The sequence below is a fragment of the Schistocerca americana genome, chromosome 7 (genome assembly GCF_021461395.2).
Source record: "Schistocerca americana isolate TAMUIC-IGC-003095 chromosome 7, iqSchAmer2.1, whole genome shotgun sequence".
In the NCBI taxonomy this organism is placed as follows: Eukaryota; Metazoa; Arthropoda; class Insecta; order Orthoptera; family Acrididae; genus Schistocerca; species Schistocerca americana.
Genome location: NC_060125.1, coordinates 526,952,293 through 526,966,837, shown reverse-complemented (window position 1 = coordinate 526,966,837; position 14,545 = coordinate 526,952,293). Strand labels below are relative to the sequence as shown.

The 14,545-nt window shown below is 40.3% G+C and overlaps 1 protein-coding gene across 2 annotated transcripts in view; it reads right to left on the bottom strand.

Annotated features, from left to right (window-relative positions):
• Nucleotides 1-14,545, bottom strand: part of LOC124621968 — a 168,504-nt gene that overhangs the window by 127,796 nt on the left and 26,163 nt on the right. For both annotated transcript variants that reach the window (XM_047147501.1, XM_047147502.1), the window contains exon 3: nt 4,240-4,511. In XM_047147501.1, the coding sequence (XP_047003457.1) occupies nt 4,240-4,511 (272 nt within the window). The remainder of the gene's footprint in view (nt 1-4,239; nt 4,512-14,545) is intronic.

Below are 14,545 nucleotides of genomic sequence, written 5' to 3'. Positions count from 1 at the left end.
TTACATTTACATTTCGTAGACGTTGACTGGAAAGATGATTGACTCATTGCAAGAAAATTCTCCATGATTGCCAGCGTCTCTGAAGGCGTGCTCCTTCCAACTGGGGGCCCTCTTTACAAGAGGGCGCACCTGCCTTCGGTGATTGGTTACACCTCCAGAACACCTGACCAACGGGCAATCAGACGGCTGTAGCTCAGGCAATCATCCCTCCCCGGGCCTGGCCTGTACCAGGGAGTATGTGCAAACCCTGCCTGGTCTGTACCAGGGGGTACGTGTGAACCCTACCTGTCGACCCAGGGCTGGGGACTATGCATTACCCAGTCACCTGTTATGCATCAGATGCTTGGGCTGGCCTTCACGAGCACACAGAGGAAGAAGAAAAAGAGGAACCTCAAACGCCGAAGCAGAGGAACAAGAGGAGAAGGTAAACAAAGAAAGGAAAAGGGAGCGAAAAATGAAGGTGAGACTGTTCTTATGTCTGTGACAGACAATGCCCAACATTCCCAGACATGTTCTCAAGGGAGGGGAAAAACATTAGCAAGAGGATAGACATGCAGCACGGAAGGGAAAAAATGCTGCATCTTTCCCAAGATCAGCTATTACTTTTTTCATTCTTCTATAAATAATTCATGTCACTATCTTGCAACCGTGCCTTGTTAAATGGATGGTCTGGTAATATTCACACCTGTCAGCACTGGCCTTCTTTGGAATTATTACAGTCTTGTTGAAGTCTGAGGGTATTTTGCTTACCTCATTTATCCTGCACACTGGGAGCATAGCGTTATCTCTCTAGGATCTGAATAATTCTCAGGAAATTTTGTCAATTCCGTGAGCCTTCTTTTGTCTTAAAGCTCTGTCAAATTCTACTTGCAATATCGTATCTAGTATCTCATTTCCATAATATTGTCAACAAGTTTTTTTTTTCCTTTGGATAACCTGAGTGTACGTAATGATAATATACTCTTTGCCTTTACAAATATCTGCTTGTGTCTGTGTATGTGCGGATGGGTGTGTGTGCGCGCGCGCATACCTGTCCTTTTTTCCCCCTAAGGTAAGTCTTTCCGTTCCCGGGATTGGAATGACTCCTTACCCTCTCCCTTAAAACACACATCCTTTCATCTTTCGCTCTCCTTCCCTATTTCCTGATGAAGCAACCGTTGGTTGCGAAAGCTTGAATTTTGTGTGTATGTTTGTTTGTGTGTCTATCAACCTGCCAGCGCTTTCGTTTGGTAAGTCACATCATCTTTGTTTTTAGATATAATAATATAATATAATATAATAATATAACAAAATAATGAAATAGTTTGGCGTTCCACATATGCACTTCGATACTACTAATCACTTAACACTGACAGTTCAATATACCCCATCTGGTTTACAAACTGACGTAGCATGGATACCTAATTCTGTTGTACCATACACAAAGAATTTGAAAATTAGATGTTACTTACATGTAATACCACGGCTCTGATGTGCAATGCACTTGTCTTTGTTTATATGCTGATTGTTTCCACAGCATTAACTAGACACACTATATGATCAAAAGTATCCGGGCAACCCCAAAAGCATACATTTTTCATAGTAGGTGTGTTGCACTGCCACCTACTGCCATGTACTCCATACCAGTGACCTCAGTAGTCACTAGACATCGTGAGACAGCAGAATGGGACGCTCTGTGGAACTCATTGACTTCGAATGTGGTCAGGTGATTGGGTGTCACTTGTATCATATGTCTCTACGCGAGATTTCCACACTCCTGAACACCCTTAGGTCAACTGTTTCCGATATGATACAGAAAAGGGAACTTGAAAGGACACACAGCACAAAAGCGTACAGGCCAACCTCATTTGTTGACTGACAGATTGCAAACAGTTGAAGAGGGTCATAATACGTAATAGGCAGACCACCACACAGGAATTCCAAGCTGCATCAGGATCCACTACAAGTACTATGACAGTTAGGTGGGAGGTTATAAAGCTGATTTCATGGTCAAGCAGCTGCTCATAAGCCACACATCACACTGATAAATGCCAAATGACACCTCACTTGGTGTAAGGAGCATAAACATTGGACGATTGAACAGAAGAAAAACGTTGTGTGCAGTGGCGAATCAGGTACAGAACGTGGCGATCCGATGGCAGGGTGTGGGTATGACAAATGCCTGGTAAATGTCATCTGCCAGTATGTGTTCTGCCAATGGTAAAATTCAGAGGTGGTGGTGTTTCTCATGTTGTTTTGCTGTTTTGCATGGCACTATCACAGAACAGGCCTACATTGATGTTTTGAGCACCTTCTTGCTTCCCGCTGTTGAAGAGCAATTCAGGGATGGCGATTGCATCTTTCAACACAATCAAGCACCTGTTCATAATGCAAAGCCTGTGGTGGAATGGTTACACAAGAATAACATCCCTGTAATGGACTGGCCTGCACAGAGTCCTGACCTGCATCCTATGGAACACCTATGGGATGTTTCAGAACGCTGACTTCGTACCAGGCCTCACCAGCCGACATCGATACCTCTCTTCAGTGCACCACTCCATGAAGAATGGGCTGCCATACCCCAAGAAACCTTCCAGCACCTGATTGAACATATGTCTGTGAGAGTGGAAGCTGTCATCAAGGCTAAGGGTGAGCCAACACCATACTGAATTCCAGTATTATCGATGGAGGGTGCCACGAACTTTTAAGTCATTTTCAGCCAGGTGTGCTGATATTTTTGATCACACAGTGTATATAACATGCAATACTGGACATGAGGTATACATGATATTAAGCTTTAAAGTATGTTACCAGTGATATAACAGAACTGAGGGGGGGCTAGAATCAAAACTGGCTATGTCCACTAAAAAAGGTTAGGAATGAATTTTGATTCTACTGGTAGCAATGACTATCTTGCAATACCTTCATTCAACAAAACTAACCGTAAGTACCTCGAAAGCAGCTTTAAAATTGGCCATTATTAACAAAACTGTCCATGTTCCTTGCATGTAAGAAATGAAACTGGCCATGTCCCATATAAAATCAGCTACAGGCTCTGTATCAGCACTGACCACATGTATTTGAAAATTTCGACACTTTAAAATTATTGTTGATTTAAAATGTTAGTTGACGTTGGGTTATTTTTTAAAAAGTTACTTTTTAAAAACGTTCCAGAATTGGCATTTGGGTAGTGAGTGTTGGCAAACTTAGATTAGGTGTAGGCTACATGCATTATTGTGTAAACAGACATTGTGGTTGTCAGATTGGAAGCGTCTCCAATAATCAGTGCTGTTTGCATAATGCTACAAGTAACATCATTCTTATAGTTGATTTAAAAAATTCAAAGACGAATGTAAGTGTGGACTCTACTCCTGGAAAAGAGTGTAAGAAATGAGAGATGAAGCGAATTGGAAAGCAAATAAAAATAAGCCAATGACAACACAGTTGGAATGGATGTAAATTATTCTGACAACTTGTGTGAAACAAAATGAAGCATATAAGGAACAAATGATTTAAAATATGTAAATCAACTATCCAATATTTGTTACCTAACAGGTATATCTGGCTCTAGTTCTTAAACATATTGTACAGCTGAACTGAAACACACAGGAAGGAATTCAATTTTGGTTAATTAATAGGGTTCCTGAAATAAAGGAGTGAGCTTTTTGTTTACAGTTTAATAAAAGGCTGTGGCAAAACTGTTTATGTCCAACCATGTAAGGAACAGAACTGGCTATGTGTAGTAGGCCAGTAATGAAAGTTGCTACATCCAAAGAATATTGCCCCATATCTTGATCATAAATTACTTGTGTCCTAATTTAATTGTTTCACACACAAATGGAATAAAATGGTGACTCAACAATGCTTAAATAAATATTGCAATTTTTTCAAAACTATTTTGACATAGTCCTTTATTTATAGCGTAACATACATATTTTACTTCAGTTGTAAACTGTCAAAACTCACTGCAGTACAATAAGGTTTTGAACAGATTTTAAGAACATAGTTTAAAATGTCATCCAAGAGATGGTGCACAAGCTAGGAGAAAAAAGCTTTTAAATAAGTTTCCATTAATTGTTAATATGCGAGGAATTTAATTTTATTATAATATAGCTGTTCCTGAAGGAGTGCAATGCAAATAATAAAAAGATGGTGTAGTTTTAATATTAATTGAGTATATCTCTAATTTATTCTGTGGCACTACAGTAATTGTTTTGCCTTGGTTTATCATAAACAAAAATAGCTACTTAATAGTCTTACCTGCACACCAGATATATGAGGAGATGAATTTATGCTTGGAGAAACACTTTTACACAGAGTTTTATTTGTAATGTCAGCGTCAGATGAAAATGATATAGTGACATCATCTATGTTGTCTCGCAAAGACAACAGATTGTTCTTTGCAAACCAAGGAGATGATAATAATTGGCGGTTTTCCATAATTGGTACTTCCAACATCGTCTCCAGAGCAGGACGGCTGACACGCTTCTTAGGTCTCGTAAATGTTCTTGTATCAATGATCTTCTGGGGTACTGGAAAATAAAATACTTTTATTGTTTTGACGGCATCTAACAACAGTGATGAGGTCACCTTATTTCATGAACATTAAACTGTATGACTCTCTGTAGTATTTTTAAGCTGCCGCATTCTCCATTCACATCTGGCACTATTTCTGAATAACTACGCAATTTTACCATTATGATGCATTGTGTTGAGCCATGGTTTGCCATCATGTTACACTGCAGATCCCTCATTTAATTGGCTATTTTGCAGAAGTTTCAATCTCAGAGGCAGGCAACACTACACCAACTCCAATACGGCCATGTCTAGTAAAGTACTGTGGTGTTCACACCAACCTTCGGATTGATGACACCATCGTGATCTCAACACAACACTTTAGATGGAACACACACACACACACACACACACACACACACACACACACACTTGGGGAGGGGGGGGGGGGGGCAAGGGGAGAGAAAAGCAGCCGATCTTCCAATTAAATTAATATCAACAATCAATCAAAACTTTGGAAATCAATCACACTTAAACATGGCCTAAAGGAAAAATATGAAAGAAACATCCCTTATGGGTCAGGCACTTTATCTGAAGTCATCATGAGGAAGAGACTGGCAATTTGCTTTAAACATTCAGAAATATAAAATTGTTTGCTTCATAAAATGAATTTAAAAAAAAACTTAGTATCCTACAACTATAATATCAATGAGTCAATGTCGGAATTGGCCAACTCATACAATTACCCAGGTGCAACACTTTGTAGGGCTACGAAGTGGAATGATCACACAGCCTTAGTTGTGGGTAAAGGAGGTGGTAGCCTTTGGTTCATTGACACTATATTGGGGAAGCGCAACAAGTCCACAAAGGAGATTGCTTACAAATCACTCATGTGACCAGTTCTAGAATATCGTTCAAGTGTGTGGAACACATACCAAATAGAACTAACAGGGGATATTGAATGTATACTGAGAAGGGCAGCACGAATTATCACAGGTTTGTTTGATCTGTGTGTGGGAGTGTCACACAGAGATACTGAAGGAACTGAACTGGAAGACTCTTGAGGATGGACATAAGATTTTCCAAGAAAGTCTATTAATAAAGTTTCAAGAAGTGGCTTTATTAAATGGTTACTACAGAAATATACTACAATCCCCGATTTATTGCTCACATACAGATCATGAGGACAGGATTAGAACCATTACTACAAACACAAAAGAATTGAGTCATTCTTCCCACATTCGATAAATCAATGGAACGGAAAGAAACCCTAATAACACGGACAATGGGGTGTACCCTACGCCATGCATCTCACGGCAATTTGTAGAGTATAGATGTAGATGTAGAAGTAGAATCACAGTACGATAGTTCCCTCCCCCATTACCTTTATTACAGATTCACTCCAACTCTGATCTTCTAATGGACATTAAAAGTATTTTTTAAATATAATTTACTGGCCTTTGGTTTACACAACACAACCAGCTCATACTTAAGATAAAATATATAGGTATTGATAGAAAATTAGAGTTGTAATGTAACCATTGTAGAACGCTTTTGTGCAGTCCATTGTCAGTAATATGTTCATTTTTGAAGTGAATACTTGCAGCAACAGTGAATCTGTACATAATGTGTGAAAGTCGGTGATCCTATGTTGCTAACAAAGCAATCATGTAGGTTGGCAATGGATGAATAAGCTTTGAAAGTTGTGGTTAAAGGATTGTAGTATTTCACGTAGTCCGGGGCGCCCAAAGAATAGGTGATCTGCGTCATCCTCCTCTCCAACTGAGCAGAAAAATGTACCTATGATGTGCAATATGTAAAGTTGTTTACAGAGACATCCATGGTTAAATACTGAGTCTGGCTGTTAGACAGGCAAGGTGCCTAGGCACTGAATTTGTATGAGATTTTGTGGAACAGGGGACTGACAGGTAAATCACTGCATACTTCTCATCTTTGTGTCGTCGTTTCCTCTCATTCATGTTGCCATTCTTCTATCATGCCTCTGTGTAGAACTTATTGGTAATCCATTCATGAAATTGCAGTCTAAGTAGTACACCCTGTCACAGCAGGTTCTTTGGCTAATAGGAGCCACGGAGCCCACAGTGCGATTTTACCCAGGAGAAATTAATGGAATGGCCTACTTCACGCAACAGTTCCAGCAGTTTAATAATCATGTATGCAGCAGGGTTTTCTGTCAAACTGATGCTGCAATTTTTAAGTACTGTTACAGCAGATAAAGCATCAGTGAGTAGAAAACATAAGGATGCTGTCATCCACAAGCAGAACCAAAGGGCTTCTAGTTTACAAAAACTTCCACGATCATAATACTTGCCTCTATTCGTTATTTGAATAGCCCAGACTTCTGCAAATATGTATAAAATCCATGTCTGACCATCAGCTGCTTTCATTTCAAAACCAAATATCAACTGGGCTCAGTGATGGACCATCTACATGGATAAGGGTTAAAATGATTTAAGCCACCACATTGGATTTGGCATTACTTATATAATGTGTAGAGCATTTCGTAAGTATCAATATACGACACAGGACTTTTAGAAGCATTCATGTCATGCTCTACACACAAGACTTTTAGAAGCATTCATTTCGTAAGTCTGTTAAAAGGTTATGGAATGGCACCCTGCTAATAGAGACAATGACATCCAGTGAAATGCCTACATTACAGCACAGCAAAAGACTTGGACATATTCTACAGTTGTTGAAATGCACAACACCCTCAGTTAAAACAAAGTCATCATATCAAGTAGCGATCTTATGTATTTGGACCCCAATTAACTTATAAGTGGAATGGCAAAACAAAAGTACGAGGGGCATTCATTAAGTAATGCGAAACTTGCTTCTGAAAACCCCATTGTTTTATTCAGGATTCCAATACACCATATTATTCCCCACTCTTCTGGCTACAAAACCCTTTCTTTTAACATGATCTCCTTTCAGTCCGATAGCTTTACTGGGAGGGGCTATATGCCCACATGGTACGACCCTACTGCTCGATGATGGAGCCAACATCTTGCTACATCGATAACCTCCCATCAGCCATTTACTGCTTCCCATGGAGTGTATCCTTCACTGGGCCAAACAGATGGAAATCAAAAGTGCAAGATGCGGGCTGTGGGGTGGACGAGGAAGAACAGTCCACTGAACACCAGCAACTCCCTCCACAAGCTTTTGTACATAAAACAGGGATATTCTCTCGAGTATTATTATGAACTGGCATTGTTCTGTTACTGTGATTCATGACTGAAATAGATGTGCCAGGTGGGCTTTCTGCATGTTGGGAGTGGGTAAGAAAACAATACAGTAGCCTACCCCTTCCACTGGAGTTTTAACTTTGTTGTTATTGTGAACCGTTTTGGCCCTACAAGATGCTAGGGAATCATTCGTCCACCCAGACAGAGCCCCACTTGCGTAGGTTAGCCAGTTACAACTGAGAAGGGGACCATCAGACCTGTTAATCATGGATTTTGATAAGCCTTTCGTATTTTGCAGAGTAATCTGTCTGAGTGTCTTAATATCGGCTTTTCATTTGACAGCCCCTAGCTTCTGACAAAATCAGTCTTAAGTTTTACGTGTACCTTTTATATCCATAATGTCAATCATCTTTAGAATGATCACGCATACTGCAAGGGCTAAGTTTCACAGCTACCATGCTAGTGGTACAGATTCAAACCCTGCCCACATTTTTTTTTTCCTTCACTTTCATCATACAGAATATCATTACATAATAAATTTCCTTGCGAAAGTACTTAAAAAATCATTTTCACAGTAGTATGTTCATTAATAAATCAGTCACTACGAAAACTTCAAATGTGTATTCCATTTGTACACAAAATCAGCATGTACAGATCTTATTACCAAAGACAGCTCATGCTATTCTTATCAGTACAAGCAGCCCTAATTACCAGAACAAGTGGCCCTATTATCAGTTCCTCATAAATGGAGTGCTGAGGTTCCCAATGGATGAATCTAAAGTTTGAAGAGGAGGAGATATTTTGAAGTAAGTTTCAAAGAGCAACATTTAATAATTAAGGATCATATTGAAATCACCCCATAAAAATTAAAAACGAGTACTTCGCTTGTAAAAATGCAGTCTTGCAGCAGTAACATCGAACAAAAAGTTCTTGTCTTTGCACATGCGTCAAGTAATTAATATTACATGAGATTTTGGTCAAGCTCTCCTTGGCCATTGTCAAGTGGCATGACTGCCATGGGCTGCTGGCATACCCCATATATACACTAGTTGCTGGCTGTGATGTCACTGGTGCCCGCTGCATTGCCGTATAAGGACCTATGCCGACTCTGCGTTCAATGTGCCCACTTCAACCACGCAATCGCTGGATCCCACGCTGTGCTGAGCTGAAGGCGGCCATCTCTGTTTAGAGTGCTATTGGTGACCTTTATTTCAATGGATACTTTAATTGCACAATCCCTGAAGCTGTTTGCGCGAGTCGCAACAGACGTTTCATCAAATTTTATCCAGTGTCCGTTTTCTACAGCATGCTCAGCTAAGGCAGTTTTCTCAGGGTAGCACAGGCTATAAAACCTCTCATGCTCCTTCCTGCGTTGTTCCACAGTGCTTACTGTTTGTCTTACATACGACTGGTCACTCTCTCAAGGTATTTTGTATATCCCAGTGGTCTGAGACCTACTGCATCTTTAACTGATATCAGTAATTGACGGATTTTTTTGGCGGTCTGAAGAGTGACATGATCTTTGTGTCATTTCAGCGGGTGGCTTATCTTGCCCAACACAGAGCCACAAAACATTAAGAAAGCAAGTTTACTTTCCATCATCTCGTTGATGGTCTTGTTCTGAGTCATGTAGATCTGTTCATGGGGCATGTTATCAGCATCTGATACCATTCTTGCACAGTGCACCAATGTTTGTAAAACAGTGCACCTCTGTGCCAGGTGATGATGGCTGATGGCATGCAAGTACAGTTTGGTGTGGGTGGTTTATCTATAGATGCTATGGTCAAGGCAGCCATTTCGTTTACAGTGGACTAGTATGTTGAGGAAGGGCAATGCATCTTCTTTTTCTACCTTCTGGATGTTACTGTTAATGCTGTTGAGGAGTTCCAAGAACTTGTTGAGATCATCACATACATGGGGCCAAGTGACTAACATGTCATCAATGTACTGAAAGAAACAACTAGGCTACAACAGTGCTGTGTCTAAGGCAATATCCCTGGAATTCTCTGTGAAGAGGTTTGCAACATGCTCGAGCTAACGGGCTACCCATTGCAACACCATCTGTCTGATAGTAACACTGACCACTGTACAGAAAATAAGAAGATACAAGTGTGTGTCTAAATGGCTTGACCACTTCACTTACGAACAACTGGGATACTAGGTCCAAACCGTCTTTGAAAGGCACATCTGTAAACAGTGCCACCACAACAAAACTAATATGATGTCACCCTCACTAAGTCAAAGATGGTTGATCTGGTTCAAAAAATCTGCTGAATTTTTAATATGATGTTCACAGTGCCCCAGATGTGGCGCGAGGAGATTGGCCAAGTACTTTGCCAGCTTGTACATTGGTGAACCAACGGTGGATATAATAAGGCGGAATGGCGTCCCGTCCTTTTAGATCTTCAGTAAAGTATAAGCAGTAAGTGGTCTATGTGCCTGTAGGAGAAAGTTTTTGAACATATGGTCTTCCACCGCATAGCGCTTGAGAAGTTCAAATGTCTTTCTTATTATCCTTGATGTTTGGTTGCTAACGAGTTTCTGATAAGTACATTACCTAGTAGCACGTAGATCTTCATATCACAGTCCACGTATTATTCCATAATTACAGCTGCATTCCCCTTGTCAGCAGGAAGGACTACAATACTTTCGTTACTGTGTTGTAAGTGATGTGGTCAGGCTATTTTGGCACACTCTTACATAATCTTATTTTCTGTACAATGGCCAATATTGTGATCAGATGGATGGTGCTGCAATACGTAGCCTGTTAACTCCAGCTGTTGCAACACTCTTCATGGAACATTTAGAGGATATTGCCTTAGACATAGTGCTATTAAAGCCTAGTCGTTCATTCGATATGCTGACAACACGCTCGTTATTTGACCCCATGGACTTCAGAAACTTGAGTTCTTGCAACATTTCAATGGCATTAACAGTAACATCCATTATATGATGTATTACCCTTCCATGATGTTCTAGTCCACCGCAAACAAAATGGATGCCTTGGCCACAGCATCTATAAAAAACCAATCCACACCGATCTGTACTTGCATGCCATCAGCCATCACCAACCAGCACAGAAGCGCAATGTTTTACAAACATTGGTGTGTCATGCAAGAATATCGGATGCTGATAACCTGCGTCCCATGAGCTGAGCTACCTACACAAAGTATTCATGAACAATGGCTGCAACATTGATCAAATAAATGAAGCAATTTAGTTTACGACTCTCACAACAAGACCACTGATGAGGAGCACGAAAAGAAACTTGCTTTCTTGCTGTTCTCTGGGTCCATGTTGGGCAAGCTGCCTGCTGAAATGGCAAGATCAAATCAATCTTCAGACTTCCAACAAAAATCCAACAATTACTAAGACCAGTTAAATATGCAGCAGGTCTCAGAACACCAGGTGTCTACAAGATACCTTGTGAGTGTAGCCAGTCTTATGCTGAACAAACTTTACACACCAAAGAGCAATGCAGAAAGGAACATGAGAGGTTTTATCACTTATGCTACCCTAAGAAATTGCTTTAGCTTAGCATTCTTTAGAAACCAGACACCGAATAAAATTTGACAACAAACAGCTTCTAGGATTGTGTAATTAAAGAAGCCATTGAAATTGAAATCACTGATAATACATTAAATAGAGATGGTGGTCTTCAGCTCAGCACAGCATGGGATCCAGCAATAATGTGGTTGAAGTGAGCGCATCAAATGCCAAGCCAATATATACCTGTGTATGGCAATGCCCTAGGCACCAGTGACATCACAACTGACTACTTAGTATATAAAAGGGGCATACCAACATTCCACTGACAATCATAGCACTTTAAATTGGCCAAGCAGTGCTTGGCCAAAATCTCTTGAAATTTTAATAACTTGACACTGATGGAAACCCGAGTACTTTTTTATTCAAGCAGCTGTGCTAATTAATGTAGTAAATGTCATTCATCAGCATGCCACATAGTGACGTGGGTGTGTTTCACACATGGATTGTTTTAAATTACAGACGATTACAAAATTTATGTTTCTAAAATTGTTTTCACCACAAATATGATTTAACCTGTGTTAAATGCATTAAAGATGGATTGACTTTATGTTGACTGATGCAAAGCAAGCACTAAATGCACTGCTAGACATTGTGTGGTACACATCAATTTGTTTGATATGTTACATCACATGGAGACAAGATTTTAATTGGTTGACTGATGCACCCTATTTAATCCATGCATGACAGAGCACAGTACCAATGCATTCCAAAAAGCCGTGTGGTGGGAAAATGCCATTTTTCACATGACCATGTCGCAGGCTCTATTGATCACAGAGATAAAGGATTAAGTGTTTTGGATCACCTTGGGTCATGCAAAAATCTGCATAACTGTCTGAAGAACGGATATATTGTAGCTATCTTACAGTACAGGATCAAAATTTAAACACTTTGCATTTCTTCCAGCCCAGGTTAATTGAGCATAGGGGGTGGTTCTTTCGTAATACGTATGGTCTCGCGTGGGCCTTAGACCGCTTATAGAAGCACAATTTGTTCACAGGTTGTTCCTGAGAAAATCTCAAAGAAGCCTTCATTTTGACTACCAAAAGTACCTATTGCAATGATGGTCATTTCCGTAATTTCTGTTCATGACAAATCGTCAAAATTTTTGCCAAATGTTTTGAAGATGATGATGCTCAGGGAACAATGGAACTTTTTTGATAACATTATCCGTTACAGAGATCCAGAGGTTGAAAGTTACCATAATTATGCACATAATATCCAGTCTGAGGCATATATATAGTTTTAATTGACATGGTGAACACATGGGGCAAGGGTTCTGGAGTCATTGAAACCGTTCTGACGTCATTTTTAGTCACTACTTTTTTTCCAAAGAAAATTTGATGATGGGCTGTCTCTGTACAGTGGGCACCACTTTTTTAGTGTTGAAACTTTGATGATGTGCTGTACCTGTACAATGTGCACTTCACACCTATACAGACTGTCTTTACCTGGAAATTATTCAACCTGGCAGTGTACGCATTTTACAAAAAAAAAATCGTCATATGAAATTCTTTATTCTTGCAAAGTGAACATTGTATTTTTTTGGTATACTGTAAGTGGAGCCTAAAAATGTTGTAGACTTTTAGGTGTAGTAGTGTAACGTGAACTTGCATTGGATGGGAGACAATTTTGTGTTGACAGTATATTATATACTTATTTCTCGTTTATATTTGTCGAAGCATGTAAATGTGTTAATGTATATAAAGTGTCAAAGCTTTACTGACCTACAGAATTCATTTTAAGTAAGCAAAGCAGCACAACCTCCTATTAAATCAGGCCACAATTTTGTGTTTTGGTCGTGCCCAAGCATAGGCCGGGCCACAATTTTATTGACATGCAAGCCATCTATCACTCGCAAACTGGAAACATTGGGTATGAGAACAATGTATGGACATCTCCTTACCTGTCCCTTGATTGTTGCTGCCTTCTGTTATCAATTTCAAAATAAACATTAGCAAACATAACACTACTGTTGCAAATGGCTGAGTCAATATGACCTAACTGACCTATTTTTGTGCGTACTCATTAGGTTTTGCAATTTGCTGTAATTCTGCTACAAATGTGTCACATCTGTCAAATGAGCAAGCTCAAGAGGTAGAAATTGCTCAGGAACTACCATCATGCTTTTTTTTAAGGATAATTATACTTCCTGTCATCACCATTCCAAAATTTGCAATCTAAAAATAAATCTTGAACTTGTATGTATTACACTTTTAAGATATATAAATTTCATATGTGCTAGTAATACTTCAAATAAGGGCGCAAATGGCCAGTTTCCTAGGTCTGATATTCTTCTAAGCAGCCATTCTCCAAAGTTTGTTTAACAGGGGAAAGAAAGGAACCAGCTAAAAAAGCTCCTGCTGGAGCACAAAAAAGGCGAACATGGTCCTCCTCAAAAGACTGATGGGGAAGTGGAGAACCAGTTGCCTCAATCCTCATTCCCCACTAAAACTTTTAGCATGTGAAACATATTCACTTTTTTGTACTGAAAGAGCAGCATAGAGACAGTAATTGTGGAAGAATGAGAAGATAGTCCCAGTGGCAGCCAAAATGAGAGGAGACTGACTGTGCGACAGGGAAAGAGGCAGTGAAAGAGAAAGACCTGGATGAAGACAACTGTAATGGGAGACAAAGGGAGAGGAGATAGTGTTGGTCAGTGGTAGCGGAGGGAGGGTAGGAGCCAGCCAGGAGAGAAAACGGACAGCGGGGGGAGGGGGGGGAGAGAGGGAGAGAGAGAGAGAGAGAGAGAGAGAGAGAGAGAGAGAGAGAGAGAGAGGGGGGGGGGTGGATGGAGATAGCTGCCCTGGGAGCAAGGCAATGGAAATGAAAGAGTGATGAGTGGAGAGACCATACACAGGCTTTGGAGGGGGTGGGGGCTGGTTCTGGAATCCCCCACCTGAACTTGCAAACTCACAAAAACATTTGCCTACCGTATCTTTCGCCATCCCCTATGCCCACATGTTAAAGTTTCACAGTGTAGAGGTCAAAACCCGAGCAAACCACCCCAAAGGACATGTGTGAAGAGGAAACAATGGTGGTCAAAGAGAAACACACCAAACTGCAAATGAGAGAGAAGGAGCCAGTGGCAATGGAAGAGAAAAAGAAAAGGACGAAGTAAATGGCAATGGTGCAGAGAGAGACAGTGAAAGTGGCAGAGGAGACCGGTAAGGAAGAGGATAAGAAAGGGATGACGACTGGCAGTGGGATAGACAGGAGAGAGTGACAATGGGAGGAAAAGACTGTGAGAGAGGCAACAGACTGTGGTAGTGAGAGGTAGATACCAAGAATGAAGG